General features: G+C 38.6%; 1 protein-coding gene across 1 annotated transcript in view; it reads right to left on the reverse strand.

Moving 5' to 3' along the window:
- Positions 1 to 3,705: 3,705 nt before the first annotated feature.
- Positions 3,706 to 20,441, reverse strand: part of LOC122798695 (zinc finger protein 271-like) — a 250,508-nt gene continuing 233,772 nt past the window's right edge. Inside the window, exon 4 of the mRNA XM_044067791.1 lies at positions 3,706 to 7,195. Coding sequence (XP_043923726.1) covers positions 4,881 to 7,195 — 2,315 coding nt within the window. The 3' untranslated portion in view covers positions 3,706 to 4,880. The remainder of the gene's footprint in view (positions 7,196 to 20,441) is intronic.

Genomic DNA, 20,441 nt, shown 5'->3' on the forward strand with positions numbered 1-20,441 from the left:
AACCAGCGACTGGCTTAGTGGAAGCCTCATCATCAGTTTTGGATCTCGGATGCCTGTCCTTCTCTTTTTCCTTGCGTTTTTTAGACACTCCGATCGTCGACTGTTCTGACGGCATTATGTAATTGAATTTTGGGCCAAAGTAATGATAAGCAAAATCAAACCAACGCTTAATAGTGCATTTGTTGAATCTAGCAGAACTCCGACAGCTAGCAACGTTATGATCATGGCCTAGGCAAAGAATACAGTAAGAATGATAATCCTTATGAGGTATTTGCTTCCCACAAGAAATACAAATTGTTAACTTTTTCTGACATCGGTCTGGAGCAAGAAAAAAGTTTACCCAACAGGGTACTTAGCTTTAATGAAGACTTCGGATCTGAAATTCGTCTGTGAAAATCTCAGGAGTCGGCCGACCGGCACTTGCAAACTGCTTTTGCTTCGGGCACCGTGCGGCAAGAAAGACTGAAGAAAATGGCGTCGGCTGCATCTTTTATACCCCTGGCACACTGACGTCAGGGAAGAGGCGACAGCAACTGACGCCGGACCTAGACTTTGGAATTCTGGATGACTGCGGGTAGCCTGCCAGCAAGATAACCCAAGAGTAATGACTGCAACAGTGAAACACGATGAACATCTACTGTTTTAGAAATGGCAACAATGTCTCTGTATTAAACACCATTTTGTTGACAAACAAAACAAAGAATTTAAATTTTGAAAATTTAAATATTAAACTCTGCAAATATATAAAACATATTGTAACAAGCTAAATTGCACATTTCTCTGCTTCTAATCATTATGCATAATCTGCTTATTATGATAGTTAGTTACTACCTTCCGTAAATATATGTACACCACTGCACAATTCGCTTGAATATTACTTAAATATCACATCTCATTACAGTGTGCTTCAAGTACCTTGTGTCTGTTACTGTGATTTCAAAACATGTTCTACAGTACCACAGTTAGAAATCTCAAAGTCAGTTTAGTAGATCAAGCGCTTTTGTTGTCTATTCTCCAATAAAAACAGAACTTCACCAGAATCTAAAGTGTAATTTTGACCACCAGTTTAGTCAAAATTACACTTCAGATTCTGTTGAAGTTTTGTTTATTGGAGAATAAAGAACGAAAGCGCTCAATCTACTAAACTGAGTGTGAGACTTCTTTCTGTGGCATGGTAGAACCTGTTTTTAAGTTTGTCGGTTGTATTGTTCCATGCCGTTTCTTTTGGATTTCGTTTATTACTGTGATTTGTCACAGCATTTTAACTGTTTTGATTATTATTATTGTAATCATTAAAACTGCTTTGATTTGTACTGTGTTTTAACCGGAATATTGGCCATGATTTCAAAGTCTCAAAAGACCAACCCACTTACTTAGTTAACACATAACTAATTAAATAAATAAATAAATATGCCTACTATTAACTTAATTATGCTTTTCCATACTGATTTTCTGTGTAAAACCCTTGTCACATGTGAATTCATTGGGCGTTTCTGCCCTTTATATAACGTTTCCATATGTTAAGACCATGACAGGAACTGACCCCATTCCTAACTCACAGCATAATTAAAGTTTATGAAACCCATTTTGTTTTGGTCTTTGATATTTGCCAAGAGTGCTCTTCAAAGTACTCAGAATGTACTGAGAATTAGCTCTTTCTGCAATCCACATGGGGGTTACCTGTACTGGTACCCTATTTATGTATGCCAAGAAATAATTTTTAGTAACCACTTGCATCAGCTAGCACTGGAACTATCCCCATTGTTTTCGCTTGCGTTTCAACATTTCGTAATTTTATGACAGCATAAGGCACTACTGCCTCTAGCTTTAACTACTTTGATAGTTAATGTTACTTTTTCTCATTTTCTCTCTTCCCTTTTAATTTCTCCAAATTTTTATGCTTTTTAATACTGTGCAGGACCAGATCACAATCCTAAGCCAGGCCATAAATAAAGATCACAAAATCAGTTTTGCTTCAGTCTGTAATATCTGAAAGGAGTGTTCTTCTTAGCACCCACAGTGTACCCAGAACTACCTCTTTCTGTAGTTCATTTGGGGCTAACCACATTGGTAGAAATTCTAACTATGCTTTGCTTTTTATTAGCTCAGTTTCTTCTACTTACTACCACTGGAACTGTCTGGGTGTCCTTATTCAATATTGCTGCAGTTTCTGTCAGCATGTCCTCATACATATATATATATATATATATATATATATATATATATATATATATATATATATATATATATATATATATATATATATACATATATATGTATATATATATATATATATATATATATATATATATATATATATATATATATATATATATATATACACAGAGAGAGAGAGAGAGACACACATACACACGACATACTTATGTTGCATTATGTTTCACCTCTGCACAAAACCTTTGCTAAATATTGCATATTCATATTTTTATGTTTAACATGGATAAGCTAATATTTTGTCAAGCTAGCTATATAGCTGTTGATTTCTTTGCTTTGTGGATTCACTGGTGTTTTTCCATGGTAACATTTGGTGCAAGTCCTTTGTCCCTTATGGGACATTTAAAGGAGATCATTTTTAACTTCTCAAAGTGTTTAGTATTTGTAATACTGTAGTAGGAATGAACTCCATTCCTAATTCAGGGCATAGTTCATTTTTTAGAATTACCTATTCCTTCAAGCTTTAATGTTTACCAAAACTGTTCTTCTGGGCATCCAACATGAACCCAGAACTGACTCTCTGTATAATTCATATGAGGTTGCCTGTGTTGGTAACACAATCAGATATTCTTGGGTTTTTAGCCCAGTTATTGCCAGTGCTACGGGAACTATTTTGGTATGGTTATTCTACTTTACCCTAGATTTTGTCTGCATGTATTTGGATTTTATAATGTCACATCTGTCAATATGCAGGGTGATATAATCACTAAATGAGACTACTTCAACAATTAATGCCACTTTTATCTTCTTTTGTCGGTATAGTATTTTTCATTCTTGGTTCTTCTTGCTTTATAGCTCACAGTGGATGATCCTGTGTGATCATTTCATCTTCATTTTCACTAACTCTTTTTGGTTCATGATTTGAGCACTTTCCAATATGTCAACCTTACTACTTTACTGCATACTTGTACAGGCGTGCCTATATTACAGCCAACCACAAGTTGTATAACTGTTTATAGTTCTTTACAAGAGAATTTGCAATAACTCCTGGTTTTTCCCAGACCTTGTGAACCAGTTTTACATTGTCCGCTACCATCAAGCTTTCACCTTTGGTTTAAGTTCACCTCTTCCTAACAATTCATGCATCAGGTTGTACCAACAGTTCTCCACACTTGACTCTATAACTGTAGGCTTTTCAATTTCCTTCCGTTTTCTTCTGTTCATGACCTTTATATTTGATTTTTAGCACTTTCAGATGCTGTTTGTTCACTTCTGGAATGCTTTCCATACCTACCTCTAAAATGCTTTTAATAATTCCTGCAAAGATGTAATCTTGGATTTGTTTTTTTCATGGATTATTTGCTATGCTGGGATGTGATGACATCATCAAATATGTACGCAATCCCACAACTGAAGAACCTATCATTTGATAGCCATGAAGCAATTTTCAGTTTTTCTATCTAACTGATCCCAAGCTTTCTGGGGCCAAATATTCACACCAAAGTTCTGTGTTAGAAGAAATAAAATGCAAGCTCATTCAAAATTTGAACTTTATTAGACATCAAGGCAATTCTCACTCTTACTTTCAGTATTCTGAAATATTCCTTAATAAGCTTTGTTCTCATTTGTTTACATTATATTGTTGACCCTTCGTCTGTTCTCAGTTATGTATATACTTTCTCTTTTTTCACTTCTTTCTTATTTCAGTCCAGACCCACGTTAGTATTTTCGTTTCTTTCTCTAATTCCCTTTGTTGACAATTACCTGCCAACAACTCCTTTCTTCACTCACTGAACGTACTAGATTCGCCTTAACCTCCTCTGTGCTCAACCCAAACCATGCCCATGGCTGGTGAGTAGATCAGGGATGAGAGTTTCACTATGGCTGCCTTTAGAGAGTGCATGGTCTCTTTCATAAATCCGAAACTTCCCAACCAAACAGTACACCGCCTGGCTTGGGGCTTACTTTCATACATTTGTGAAGGTCAAAAGACATTCTTATATCATTAAAAAAGACATAAACCATTTGTAATTGCACTTGCAACTGTTTACCAAGCATGCTATACAGTTTTATATCATTTATAAAATGAAGTTTTACGCCATTTGGCAAGACTGTACTGCATTCATAGGCTAGTCTGTTAAATCAACAGTTCAGTGGGTTGAGGCAAGGCAAAATCAACAGTGGTGGTAAAAAAAATCTCTGAAATACCCCTTGTTGGATTCATACATCACAGATTATGTAATATACATTTTTTATCCCTCTGTTGTAATGTAATCTACAATTTTTTTCATACTATCTGCAATGCATCTTATCTATGTATCACATATTTTATACATCTGTAAAAATTCTGTGATCCAAGAATGTGGAATACTGTCAATTGTTTTTAATGCATATGTCATACTAAGGTTCTGATCCATTTTCCAGAATCCCATTACTGGTAGTCAAGTCACATTTTCTGTTCACTTTACTGCCCTTCTGTTCTACTGCCATAATTGAGTTTTCATCGAAATGACTGTTGGCTTTTGCATCAATACCACAACACAGCTATGTATGTTAGTGTATAAAGCTGCAGTACGTTTTAACTCCTAATTTTAACAAGCAATGAATTGCTGTTGCATGAAGTTTCAGAGATGAATGCACCACATACACAAGAAAACTTCTCAGTCCTCTCAATATGCCAGCAACGTTCCTTCAGTAAACGCATGCAACTATGCTAACTTTTTTCGAGTGTGAATTGTCTGGTGTGCTTTCAGAATTCTTTTACATGTAAAGCCTTTGTCACATGTGGGACATCTATATGGCCTGAATCCACTGTGTCTGTTCTGATGTGCTGTTAGACTTGTCTTGTCCCTAAAACCTTTGTCACACATAGTACATTTATACGGCGTCTGACCAGTGTGAATGATCTGATGTTTTACCATTTGGCTTTTCTGACTAAAACTCTTGTCACACATGGTGCATTTATAAGGTTTCTGCCCTGTGTGGATATTCTGATGAGTAACCACACTACTTTTGTGCCTAAAAGTCTTGTCACACATTGTACATTTATAAGGTTTGTGCCCAGTATGGATAATCTGATGCCGTGCAAAGCTTCCCTTATCTGTAAATCCCCTGTCACATATAGCACATTTATACGGTATCTGTCCATTGTGGATTAACTGATGTTTTTCCATACTGCTTTTTTTTATAAAACTCCTGTCACACATGGTGCAGTTATAGGGCTTCTGCCCGCTGTGGGCATACTGGTGTTGTATCACATCTCCCTTATGTGTAAAACCCTTATTACATATGTCACATTTATAAGGTTTTTGGTCAGTATGGACATACTGATGCTTCTCCAAGCTGGACTTAAGTGTAAAACTCTTGTCACATGTGCCACATTTGAATGGCTTCTCTCCGGCGTGAGTAATCTGATGCACGGTCAATCGACTTTTAGAGGGAAAACACTTGTCACAAGCATTACATTTAAAGGGTTTTACTCCCGTGTGGCTACTCAAATGCACAGTCATATTTCTTTTATCTGTAAAACCCTTGTCACATACGGTACATTTATAGGGTTTCTCCCCCGTGTGGGTGCTCTGATGACTTGCTAAAGTGTTCTTGTACCTAAAACTCTTGTCACACACGGTGCATTTATACGGTTTCTGCCCTGTGTGGATAAACAGATGCACTGCCAGGCCTACTTTATCTGTAAATCCCTTGCTACATAGATTGCATTTATATGGTGTCTCACCAGTGTGGACTAACTGATGCGTTAGTATGCTTCTTTTATGCCTAAAACTCTTGTCACACACGGTACACTTATAGGGTTTCTGCTTAGTGTGAGCATATTGATGCTGTATCATGTTGCCCTTCTGAGTAAACTCCTTGTCACACATGGTACATTTATATGGTTTAAGACCAGTGTGAATCTTCTGATGACTTACCAAAGTGTGTTTGTATCTGAAACTCTTGTCACACATGATGCATTTATAGGGTTTCAGCCCTGTGTGGCTGTTCTGATGTACTGCCAACCCCACCTTATCCGTAAAACCCTTGTTACATGTAGCACACTGATATGGTGCCTGACCATTATGAATTACCTGATGTCTTACCATGCTGCCTTTCTGAACAAAGCTCTTGTCACACAAGGGGCATTTATAAGGTTTCTGCCCCGTGTGAATAATCTGATGACTTACCAGGGCACTTTTGTGTCTAAAATTCTTATCACATGTGGTACATTTATAAGGCTTCTGCTCAGGGTGGATAATCTGGTGCAGGGCTAGACTTGCTCTGTCTGTAAAACCCTTGTCACAGGTAACACATTTATATTGGGTCTGCCCACTATGGATTAACTCGTGTCTTTCCAAACTGCTTTTCTGCATAAAACTCTTGTCACACATGGGACACTTATAGGGTTTCTGCCCAGTGTGGGCATACTGATGCCGCATCATGTTACCCTTCTGTATAAAACCTTTGCCACATGTAGTGCATTTATAGGGCTTCTGCCCCGTGTGAATCATCTGGTGCTGGATCATACCGACTTTCTGTGCGAAGCCCTTGCCACATACAGGACATTTAAATGGTTTTTCTTCATTGTGGATATAGTGATGCTGCACTAGGTTTGCTTTCTGTGCAAAACCCTTACCACATATCTCACATGCGTAGGCTTTATGCCTGTTCTCATTGCTATCTGTGGGACGCTTCCGTGTGTTTTTTCTACGGATTGCTTTCTCGCGTTTGGTCAAGGGATTCTCTTCTTTCTTCTTGCCCTGAACTGGTAGCTCTCTATGAGTAGTGGATGTACTGCTGCAACATTTAAGCCGTAGGCATGACTTGTCTTCTCCAATTTCAACATGCATTTCCATTTTCCTAATAATTTCCTCACTGCTTTCCACAATGTTATGTTTGTTTCCAGTCTGCAATGGCTCATGTTTTCTGACAGACAGATTTTCTGGTAAAGCTTTGCCATATTCAGAATGAAGACATTTCCCGTGGGATGACATTTGACTTTGAAATTTACTCAAATGTGCATTCCTGCAAACTTAAAAGAAAGAAAATGATTTAGAAATACTATTTACTTTCTAAACTTAAGTCTTACAATAAGATCTGTATGGTAGTTTACACAACTGGATACCTTTTTTAAATTCTATTAAATAATGAATTAGTTTTGCATAATATTTAATAACCAAATGCATCACATACACAAAAAGTTCTTCTGTCCACTCAGTATACCAATGGTTCTCCTGTAGTAGATAAATTTAACCAGTCTAAGAGAAATGTCCCTTTATTTACTTAATTCCTGCAGTATATTAACTAACAAATATACATTACTTTTCAGTCTGTGTGTCTGTTTTGACCAGCCAAATGCAGTAACTGCTCACATCCACACCCATCCATACTTAATGCTGTCATTGGTCCTCTTTAATGTTTAATTATGTACTAACATACCACATTCATTACAGTCAAAAAAAAAAAGTTACCAGCAAGAAATATGAAAATACCCATATTTAAGTCAAATATCTTCCAAGCTGTTCAACAAACTGCAGACATAATAGCCTTCCTAATTAGGAGCAGACTAGCTACTCATGCACGAGGAAGTTACCATCCAAGTCACCAAAAACATTTCGTATAGCGAAGAATGTATAACTGGCTCAGTGGTATGCGCATTGCATACTGCAGGATAACGCAGTGCTGCATGTCACAAGACGATTTCATATTGTTTGGAGTGAGGAATTTACAACAGTGGTACAATCTCCGCTTGTTTAAATAATGGGCTTACACAATATCAGAGGAATTGGAGCAACCTGTTTCACTTTAAATGGTCTGTACCCTTCCCTTCTTTGCAGCTGAGACATTTTGGAGTAAGTAGGAGGATGTACAAGGGTATAGCGCTCATGTGGATGATTTCTCCACATAAAAAACAATGGCATTTCTGTTTATTAACTGCTGGTATTGCTTTCACTGTTTGATAAGTTTTCTGTTACTTAAATGTTGACAGATTTTATCAAGCTTAGATAATAAATAATAAATAAATAAGATTAGTATACGTCTTGGGTGATGCATGTTTTCAATATGATGCTTTAGACTTGCTTGGGTAGCCTAAACTTTCCTAATGCCACAAATAAATACACAAATCAATGAAAGTAGTTTATCATGACACTGTCATTTTTTGCTGATATACTACTAAAAAGTGTTTACACGACTTGTCATTAAATATAAATAAAAAAAAGAATGTCTGAAGCCAAGGTGCTTGACGCATTTGTTTCAGGTCAGCCACTGATGAAAAGAAAAACTCTTGAAATGTACTGAAAAGTGTGCACCATGCAACAGATATAAAACTGCTCTTAATATTATGAAATACCCCTGAGCAAACAAACTGCAATGCCACTTTATGGCTATCTCCAGCACAAGTCAGAAGTGTCACTGATGAAGACACATGATTATGTACTGTCACAGAACATAATATCACATGCACCATATTCTTAGACATTGTGTCCAGGTCATCCGAGCCTGTGTCTGTCCCTACCCCATGTCACATAGAACCTCCACTACAGATCTCAGTGCATATAACTGATGAATAAAACCTGACACTGACATATTTGGGTCTCTCCTCTCAACATATTGCAGTCACAGATTTCAAAGTATATAATTCTTTCTCAGTTTCATCATTTTCACTGTGTACCTTGCTCGACTCCACTGTCTTTATTTTGTGTAGAAAGTAATCTTATCTAAGCTACTGATGCTATCCATCCTGATCACCCCACTGTATTTATTGCACAAAAGGAGTAATCCCAAGTACTCTACTTTTGTTCTGTCTCTAAATTACTCCATATATGTTGCCTGTATCACATGAGACAAATAATATCTGATCTGCTTACAGTTTCAGTCCTGAGCATCCCATTGCCTTAACTTATTGTGTGAAAAATTAATCCTAGGCGAGTTACTGACCCTCTCCCTCTGTCCAACGTTTAGCATACAGGAGAAACGTAATGGGTTGCCAATAATCTTCATCCTGTATCCTCAGGTTCGAATACCTCTATCTCCATTTTTCTACTGTAGTATATGTGGTACCAATAGTCATATATGGACAAGCAGGTATTTACCACATGAAACATATTCCTTCTGGAATGGCAGTCTGATTAAACATAATGGCTAGTCATACATCCACAGTGTCAATGTTGTTCACGCATTACTTTGACAAAGATTCATACACTATATGTGTCAAAAGTGGGGAAAATGCATGCAGAAGCGAGCAAATATCTATTTTTCAGAATTTAAGTTGTTAAAGCACAGAAGGATAATGTGCAGTTAGAAATCTGCTTCAACTATAATTATCAGAAATTCTATCAGTGTAAGGAAACGTAGTACAAAACTGGACTTGTAATTTGATTTATTACTGCTTGTGAGTGATATCACCAAGAAGCCTGAAAAGCTAAGAGTATGCCATATTTCATAGGTTGGTACTAGGCTATCGGCCCTAGGGCCTATACAAGCCTAGCTATAACAATTCCCTGGCTATTTCTTCCCACACTATTTACTTCCCTGGACCCCTGTCTAGCAGGGTGACTGACATGATCCCCAGGGTGAATTTCCTTTCTCCCATCCAATCGTCTAGGTTCCTTTTGAAGAGGGCCGAAGAGGCGCTCTGCTTGACATGTATGAGCAGTCTATTCCAGAGTCTGGGGAGTCTCTGGGTCAGGAAACTATCCCTCCAGCATGTTTTGTTTATTGTGATGACAAGGTTTACATCCCCTGGAGTGTGCGGCTCTGAGGGATGGAGATTTCTTTAAGTGTAGCATGTCCAACAGCTCTGGGTTTGACATGGCCTTGTATGTTAAGCAGAGATCGTCTCTGAGTAGACGATATGTGACAGAGTATAGCTGGAGTTTTTTTAGATGGTCAGCATAGGGCATCTGCTTTAGGCCTGTGATTCTTTTAGTGAGGTATTTATATGGCCTTTCCAGTTGCTGCAGATGTCTTGAGAGGTACATACCAAACGGGGCATAGCATTCTATAATGGGTCTAATGAGGAATGAGTACAGTGGGACAATGACCTCCTTTTTTCTGGATGAAAAGCCCTTGGTGATGAGGTGTGCCACATAGAAGGATTTCCTGACTGTTGTGGCAATGTGGTTATCGAAGGTGAGTCTCTTATCACACTTTTGGTGTTTAGTGTACTGCCACCTATGTGGTAATTCATGGGTACATGTTTTTTCCCAAAGGGGATAATTATACATCACATCAGTGTGTCAGAAGCTTTGAAGATATTAAACTATTTTGATTTTCTGAAGAGAAAAAGATAAAATAGCAGCAGTCAAAAAGAAGTTCAGGAAGTGAGAGCCTAGACATAACTTGATATTTACTTATCTACCATTTGTTCTTTAGAAGGGTACAAGGTCTTATAAAGGGTACAGATGCTTGTTTACTTATTTTATACATAGATATAAACATTTAGTCCCAGTTTCAGGTACACATTACACAAAGAAATCATGCAAAACATTAATACATTTTACAAATACAATCAGTATTGTATTTGGGTTGGGAGGGTGGCCTAATGGTTAAAGTGTTTGCCTTTACAGCACAAGGTGCAGGGTTTGAGTCTCACAAGGGATAATTGGCTAGGCTTAAAAATGGCTCGCAAGGGCAGTTAGCCTAGTACTAATCTATAAACCTATGAACCAGTAACATGAAACATCTGTGGTTAAAAGCATCAAACAACAATTTGCACTCATTTATAAGTGTGCCACTGAGGTAATCTGACTAAATAGTTTTAAACAATTACTTAATAAACACAGATACAGTGGAGATCTGTGGTACGACAAGTCCCTCTCTTGACCAACCCCATTTTGTTACTGTACCAAAGGTGAAAATGTACACACAGCATGTGCTGGTACCAAAGGTGAAAATATACACACAGCACATGCTGTTACCAACCTATCAACCTTATAAATAAAATGCATCTCCTTATATGACAAACTGGAATCAAAATGCAGTACAGAAGCAAATGAATACAAAGTACACTTTTGGCAAAAAAGAACATTCAAAAATAAAATGAAGACCAGCTCTGTGGTGTCGTTTTAAATCTACTGTGCTGTAGACTTAAAAATAAGGCACCACAATCAATGAAACAGAAACACAAATACATTCCGAGCATCTACAGTATCTATTCAAAGAAATAAATGCACACACACCTATTTTGTGCTGTTGATTGTTTATAAATTTGCTACATTAAACAATGTATATGTTCATAAAAAACAGACAAATGCATCTAAAGAATACTAAATACTTAAGAGAAAATTGGGTTTAATTTTCACACTCTACTCCATTATCTGAATTAACACACCCAGCCAAAAGCTGGAGGCTGTTTTATCATCACTGAACACTCAGCAGTGCTCCTTCAACAACATCTGCACATTTTTTAAATCACTGTCAAACTTATTAATGACAATCACATCATCAGTGTGAGCCAAGAGGAAAAAGTCGTCAGCATATAAAACGCATTCTGTAAATTATACACAAGGGGTACAGTGTCAACATAATACAAAACAAGGGACCAAAACAGACCACCCATGGGACTGGTAATATAACAACTTTCTGCATAATATTCTTCTTCTTCTTCATTCAGCTTTTCCCGGTTAGGGGTTGCCACAGCGGATCACCTGTCCGCTCATGACTGGCAGTGGGGTTTTATGGTGTCGAGTTGCCAGCCCGGCACCCAACCTTCCACAAAAGGCACACACACGCACACACTCACACCTAGGGCCAATTTTGAGTGTCCAATCCACCTACAGCATGTCTTTGGGATGTGGGAGGAAACAGGAGCACCCGGAGGAAACCCACGTGACCCAGGGAGGACATGCAGACTCCGCACAGAAGGCACCCCATCTGAGGATCAAACCGGAGAACCTCTTGCTGTGAGGCGGCAACGCTAACCGCTGCACCACCGTGGCCGCCCAACTTTCTGCATAATATAACACTGCAAAATCAACAAATGCCTCTTGTCCATTTAAACATTATCAGATTCAATTGACTTGGCTACTACAAAATCTAAACTTAATAACAGCAGCAAGAACAAAACCATGATTAAGTTTATCAAATTCTTCTGCTGCTTATTTTATTATGCCAAAGAACTGAGCCAAGGATTGTGCACTTGGTGAGTTGCATGCCTTGTTACAAGTGCTAAAACAGTTTGCATAAGAAATAATCAAACAAGGAGCAAGCTATTAAAATAAGTGGACCAACCTTATCTAAAACTTTTAGTGAGTGTACAACTAGTGAATAAATTACCTGAGTACACAGATGCAAGATGAAAAGTGAGTCAAGTAAAACAATGCAAGCATGATAAGTAAAGGTGAGAATATTTTGCAAGAGCAATGGATAAAAAAAAGGCAGCAATTAGATAATGCACTGCACCAGTAATGGAGACAATAAAAACAGCCATGGGGTGCTCACAAAATATTATGCAATTGAAATGTAAACACTTTGTACTAGCTGTGGCTATAAGGATCACAAGAAGCATCACCCTACTTTTAATCTGTTCTATAGAATGTGTACTACAAGGTGCCATTTTGTAAAGTTGTGTAAAACTAAAGACAAGTGTGTTCAAAAGAATCTGAATGTTGTTGAACAGAAACATACAAATAAACTGTTTATTTGTGTCATTAAAATGACAAGAAGATTGTTATAGTTAGGCCGGAAAATGTGTCAGAAGCTGTGATATAAGACTGCAAGTCGTACTGTTTGCAAAAAATGATAATTCATAAGTGAAATAAAATCTTAACTAGTCCCATGTGCAGAATGCAATTTCACATCAAAAGATACATGGAAAACACTGCAGTTAAAAGATGCAGAAAACAGTGTGTTTGTAAACTGTTAACATATTCAGGGTACCAAGTAAAGCCATTGGGTCAAAGCTACTGATATGTGGGTCAAAAAGTAAGAAGTACAATATCCCATTTCAAAACATAGCACATAATGAATGCTATATTTTTTTCATGTTTATTTCAGTGCCTATAATCTAAATACTTTACAAAACTGAAGGCAGTACATAAAAAATAAATAGAGAAAGAATGTTGTGCTATTATGCAGTTAGCCAGTTAAGTATAAAAAAGCATACTGCATAAATAAACAAAACAATAAATGAAATCAGACATCATAAAAAAGTTCAGAAAAACAGTCTACTACTAGCCAAAAATGTGCAGTAACAGTAAGCCAAATGAAAACATTCAGATTCCAACTAAACAGTTCACTATCAGCTGCTGGGTAACTTATCAAGATCAAACCTATTACAGTAACAAGTGAAAACGTTCACCGAGAAAGATATTCCTCTGTAGAGGATAGTCAGCTTCCATGTTAACCAAGCAGCAGAAAAACAGTCTGTGGACAAAACCAAGCAGCAGAAAAACAGTCAGTGGACAAAGCAGAGCAAACTGTTCCAAAAGAAACTTCGCTCAGGAAATACCACTGGCCACTCATTGTTTAAAAGGAACACACAAAAATCCAGTGTATGCCAAAAAACTCAGTCTTGTCAACTACAGTAATTCTTAATACTGAAACCCAGTGCAGATCAATAATGAATCGTCTCCTATGCACATTAGAAGTAGCCACAAAAATTGACAAAGTTCTGCTTAAAATAAAGTTCACAGGTGTAATCTAAATGATAAGTGGTACACACATATAGTGATTCATTTCATTTATTGCAGGTTTCTGAGATACACAGATAGAACGAAATTCTCCACAGCAGTCAGAATCTCAGAGAAGCAAAAAACACAGACAAGTAACTATCAGCTAGAAGCAATATTGCAACACTGGAGCAACCAGGAAAGCCACATGTGAACTTCATCTTTCAGTGTTAAAAAGCACTTTACATACTGAAGAACATCAAGTGATAAACAATAATCTGCAACATACAGTGATTACAAACTAGTGGTATTGTCTAAGGCATCCATCACCCATTCCTCATTGCACAAGCAATGTTCCTGATGATATACTGATAAATGTACATCCAGCACATTTCAGTTTATGAAACCAGCTAGACATCAAGCCAAAACCAACTCAAAATCTTTCAAATTAGAGTTGATGATAACCCATTGATGGTTGGCAAGGTTTGTAAACTACTAGAGAAGACCCTGGATAAAACATTAATAGCATTATGTTGATGTGCGATCTGCAGGGCTAAAAACACCACACAACACTAGAGCGCTGACCATGCTGCAAAAGACAGAGTGAGATTATATAAGTGTGTTCAAAGTTTCCACAAATTCTGAGGGCAAACAAGTTCACAAATTTAGGTCTAACAGGGTTTCAGTACCTCCAGAGGGTATGGTGGTTCACACAGCCTATCTAGATCTCGCCAAGGCTTTTGACACCGTCCCCCACTCTGGAATTATAGATAAAATCACTAAACTAGGTATAAATCCCTATGTCACAAGATGGGTTGCCAACTGGCTCACTGACAGAACCCACACTGTGAAAGTAGCAGACTCCAAATCCAGCTTCAGACCAGTGACAAGTAGAGTACCACAGGGTTCAGTCCTGGGTCCTCTCCTGTTTGGTATCTACTTCTCTGAAGTACAGGCCGACACAGAAGGTCTTTGGCTAACGAAGTTCGCAGATGACTGCAAACTAGGAGCCATAATCAAAACTCCAAAAGATGTGGACATCCTACAAAAGGGCCTTGCTGAGACAGATGCCTGGTGTCAAAGCCATGGCCTCAAGCTCAATACCAAAAAGTGCATTGTCGTTCCTTTTGGTAAAAACTCAGTACCCATGAACTACCACATAGGTGGTAGTCTACTTAACACCGAAAGTGTGATGAGACCTTGGGACACAGGTGGACAGTAGTTTCTCCTTTGACAATCACATCGCCACAGTAGTCAGGAAATCCTTCTATGTGGCACACCTCATCACAAAAGGTTTCTCATCCAGGAAAAAAGAGGTCATTGTTCCCCTCTACTCGTCACTCATTAGACCCATTATAGAGTACAATGCCCCTTTTGGTATGTACCTCACAAGACATCTACAACAACTGGAAAGGCCACAGAAATACCTCACAAAGAGGATTACCGGCCTCAAAGAGATGCCCTATGCAGACCATCTCAAAAAACTGCAGCTTTACTCCATTGCATATCGCCTACTCAGAGGCGATCTCTGCCTAACACACAAAGCTATGTCAAACCCTGAGCTTTTAGACATGCTCCACTTAAAGAAATCCCAATCCCTATGAGCTACACGCTCTAAGGACCTAAACCTCGTCACCACAATAAACAGAACATGCTGGAGGGATAGATTCCTGTCCCAGAGACTTCCCATACTCTGGAACAAACTACCTATCTATATTAAACAAAGCTCATTAGCACTTTTCAAGAAAAATCTTGATGATTGGATGGGAGATAGGAAAATTCACCCCGTGGATCACTTCTGTGGCTCTGCTCGACAGTGGCACAGGAAAATAATTTTCTTGGTTGGCGAAAGCCAAGGTACCTTTGGCTAGGCTTATATAGGCCCTAGGGCCAATAGCCTAGTACCTACCTATGAACCAAGCCACTCACAAAAGACATCATACCATCTGGAAGTTGAAAGCACTATAACAATTAAGACTCCACAGAATAAAACTATCAGTTTAGTACATAAGGTGTGAACCATCTGATGAATGACATCTGTGTTCAGAAGCCAATTTATTTAGACATCCAATTATATTATCATTGCACACGGACAGTAAAATAACCACATGAGTTGAAAAAACAAACTATTTTCCATAGGCTGATATTTGCCACCAACTTTAGAAATTCACCCAAGTAAATTCTCCAAATATTTTGGGCTTCTGGCTTGTGAGAAGTTAGGAATGGTAAAAAGTAAGCACTTCATGATTTTAAAGAGAACAATAATTAGGCAGATGGGTCTAAAGTTGTTTGGATCTGATGTGACCCTCCTTCCCTTTGTAAACTGTTCCAAACTAGACTTTTCGAACATCCTGGTATTTTAACATCACTGTTAGGGGTTTTCTCAAGTTTTTCTTTAGTATGTATAAGAACCTGGTCCCACACAACTTGAGTGGCTGCTTATACAAGGGATGTCCACCTATTACCTGTACAGCACTCGGACATATTTATTTTATTATTGTGAAGTCTACATACAATTTTTACTATGCTTTGTGACTGTGTGAACACTTCACTGTTTACTACTAACATGCAATATTCACATTTTTCTCTTCAGTTCTGTGATGCAATCAATAATTTACTACAGTAGGGAGTCGATTATCTGAACTAATTGGGACCTAGGGTAGTTCAGATAATCACACATATAACTGAACCAGATAAAAAACATCTAAATTCTTGTTTTTTTTCTGCATGCAGAAATACACTTTGCAACCATTCGGCAATTGAATATTTTTCACACACAAGCTGGCTACAAGCTCAGAAAACATGCTCAAGCAAATATGTATAATGTTTACATATTCAGACTTTATGATTTTTCCTAGTCGAAAACCTTGGAAGGCTGGTTCTGATAACTGACATTTCTGATAATCGACTCTCTATTGTACTGCTTTCAGCTTTTGATTCAGTCTGAGTTCATATCTGAATCTAGAAGAATCAATATGGAAAGTTAAGGAGCTTCTGCACTTTAGTTATAGTAGACTTGTTTCCATGACAAATATAATTTCTGAAAGCAAATATCTCTTTTTCTGCTGAATATATTATTTATTACACATATATAACACCAGCTTGTGTTTATGAATACAGATATTAAAAAAATCAAAGAAGCCAATGACACATCACTGCACACTTACTTTGGCCATTGTAGGCAGTATCCCAGTCTCTTTTCACAGGTACAGTAGAGAGTCGATTATCCAAACATCGATTACCTGAAATGTCAGTTATCCAAACGCAGCCTTCCAATATTTTCGGGTAGGAAAAAAATCATACAAAGTCTGAATTTGTAAACATTATATGCATTTGCTTGTGCGTATTTTTTAAGCTTGTACTACAGTAATATACTGTATAATTTTGTAGTTACAGTAACTGTTTTATTTTTCCTGTTTAATGTTAATCAAAAACATTTTTAGAAGTTTTTTTATCTGGTTCAGTTACATGTCTGATTATCTGAACTACCCTATGTCACAATTAGTTCTGATAATTTGATTCTCTACTGTATGTAATTTATTGCAATTCAGTTTCCATTCAGAAAATCTAATAAAGAATGGTTTAATTATGCTGAGACTGTTTTTATTCATTGGTTAACATACCTGCATCATGATCTGCAGTAAATACAAAGTGTGAAACCAAAAATGGCTAGCAGACACATGCAAGGTTTGCTAGCACAATATTTAAGATACTGCCAACAGCATTTGTATTTCACAATGGTAGCATTGTCACCTCATAGTATGATGCTGTCTGGTTCAACTCTCGGCTAGAGCGTCTTCTGTGTGGAGACATTCGTGAATGGGCGTACCTTCATTGAAGGTTGTGCGTCACGGCTGGCAACTCGGTACGTAAAAATCAACTGCCAATCATTAGCGGACTGGAGTTCCGCTGTGGCGACCCCTAACCGGGAAAAAGCCCAAAGACACAACAACAACAACTATTTGTCCACAGAATACTGTTTTGGCCATTTTTCCTTTTTGTGTTTACGAGATTACAGCTCCAAAAATGGTTTGAAATTTACTTGTGAAACCTTGAACGTTACTGGCATAATCATCTACAAAAGAAAATTGGATTGGGCTCCTACCCTCAAAGATAAGAGTGTTTTTTTATTAAAATACAAGATGCTCCCCGGGATTCATGAAGCTCAGCGCAAGGCCGGTGTTAGGCTTGCGCCGACCGTGTGGCATGAAGATGGCGCAGTAGCACCAAATGCATATTAATGAAGGTGCGCTGCTGCCCCAGCCATGTGCATAGGAAACGAGCGCGAGTGCATAGGGCATGTCGAAGTGCCGCACGGAGGCATGGAAATGTCAGCTGTCGACGTGCAACCTAAAATGTTTGCATATAACAATTTGCAAGCAACAGTAATCACATCTGTCAGTGTCCGTGGATACTGAAACGTATGCAAAGCATGCAAGACAGTTCCTGCGAACACAGAATGAAGAAGCAAACACAAATGCACGGTAGGGAATAACGGGTCCTTATCCCTCGAACAAATGACATTGAAAACTGTGTGCCCGTATCCAATGCAGTGTAGATAGTTATACCAAGTGGAAGTGAAATGCATCATGTTAACGCGCCGCCAATAGGTACGTCCAGCCCAATGGTCAGGGTCACCAGCTGACCCACACTGTGAGGGAAGGTACACAGCTGGGCAGATGTGTCCATAACAAAACCACGATAAATGTAAATATCTAGTGACCGTATGACAGAATTATATCCCACAACGCATGTAATAGTCACATACAATAGGTATGTCCGTATTTAACATGCCATATGTGACAGGAAATAGAATAAGCATGAAAACGAAACAGAAGGAGCATATAAACTGCTACAACAATAAGGCAACATGTACGCATAAAGGAACAGTATTATCCGTAGTGTTGACTGTGGGTACGTGTTGTCCAGTACAATCGGATATGTGTCCGGAATATATCCCATCCGGGACATAGGAAAAGGTGGCATCCTACCAATGATCAGAACAGTTGGCCAAAATCCGCACATATGCGGTCCAAGCCGTACTTGTCAGGATGTGTCACAGTTGAACGGGTATTACCCGAGTGGGATGGGAGGGTGGCCTAATGGTTAAGGTGTTTGCCTTGCAAGCACAAAGTGCAGGGTTTGAGTCTCACAAGGGATATTTGGCTAGGCTTAAAATGGCTTGCAAGGGCAGTTAGCTTAGTACTAACCTATGAAGAGAGAATCAACCTATGAACCTATGTCATGAAAGTGAAGTATGGGCGTGTACCTATGTGCATGATGTATAGCATGTGGAAGGTGAAACATGCCAGGGTAGTCCACACAACCATACAGGTACCTGACATATGTAGTGTATGCAATGTGTTACCTTGACCATGTCATGGGCCATCAACCAAAGCAGTGATGGATGGAGTGTCAGGAATATGTGTGTGGGGGGGATGGGTAATGGTATAATCCTCAAAGGTGAAACTGTGTCGTATGCAGAATAGTTGAACTGGAGGTGTATGAGGGAGCAGTGGGTGAATCAGAAAGAAACACAAAGAACATGTATACACATCTGCAATACAACCTGACAGGCCATACTGTAGAACACAATCCCACAAATATATGAATATTAGAATATGCGATACAAATGTACAGAAATGTCACCAGCACATACCCACAAATTGGCCCTGATGGAACCGGCCAAATCAAATGCAACACACCTGGATGCATAATGGAAAACCCATCATCCCCTCCACAGCACACAACCCGCCCCATACCTGAACGTCCACCTAATCCAGCCATACTTGGCCCACTAGCTTGGCGCAGCCACATCTACACATAGTGACCACTACTCATATGTAGTAGGCAGTGTCACCCTAGGCAGTTTCAGGATTGCAAACTATGTATCCCTTGCATGTAAAACCCCCAGCACATTTTCGTAATGCTAAAAGAATGATCGGTATTGGTCTTGTTAAATTTTTGGATATCCCTCATGGGATAAGTAACCTGTGTAAACATTAGAATGGGTATCAAGACACGATGTTCAGTCCTGTAGACATCTGGACACAAGTTGGAATGTGCAGTAGTGGTGCACGAGACTGTCCAGCCCTAGATGGTCATGCAGAACCTACTACCCAGGATCAAACACATGCCCATGACGCACATGTCCCAACATGAATAATCGAGAGAATATATTGTACACATTCGCATAGTGGCACATGGAAATAGGGTGATGAAGGCACTGACATAAACAGGATACCCCTGATCCACTGTGTGAGGGACAGTCACTGTGTGGGTAGGTGTGTCCTGACCAACAATGATACAATGCCAAATGCCCTGTGATTGTAGGAAATAACTATGTACCATACTGCATGTAACAGTTGCCTAAAGCGGTCATGTCAGGATAGAAAATACGTAATTCGTACAAGAAACAGACTAACAACTAAAGTGCTAAAGGTATAGGCTCACAGCTAGGAAACTAATAAATGTTCTAAACCTGCACTGACCGTGCGTATGTGTTGGCCTAAACAATCTGGTGTCCCCAGAATATATCCCAACCTGTACAATGTGTCAACCCTACCAATGGTCAGAGCATTTGCACAATAACTGGCCAGCCTCTTAATCACTCACAAAGCCAGTGACCTTTGGAGGAAAGGTGTTGAATGAGAATGACTAATTACA

Source organism: Protopterus annectens, chromosome 3.part1, assembly GCF_019279795.1.
Source record: "Protopterus annectens isolate FY-2018-M chromosome 3.part1, PAN1.0, whole genome shotgun sequence".
Classification (NCBI taxonomy): domain Eukaryota; kingdom Metazoa; phylum Chordata; order Ceratodontiformes; family Protopteridae; genus Protopterus; species Protopterus annectens.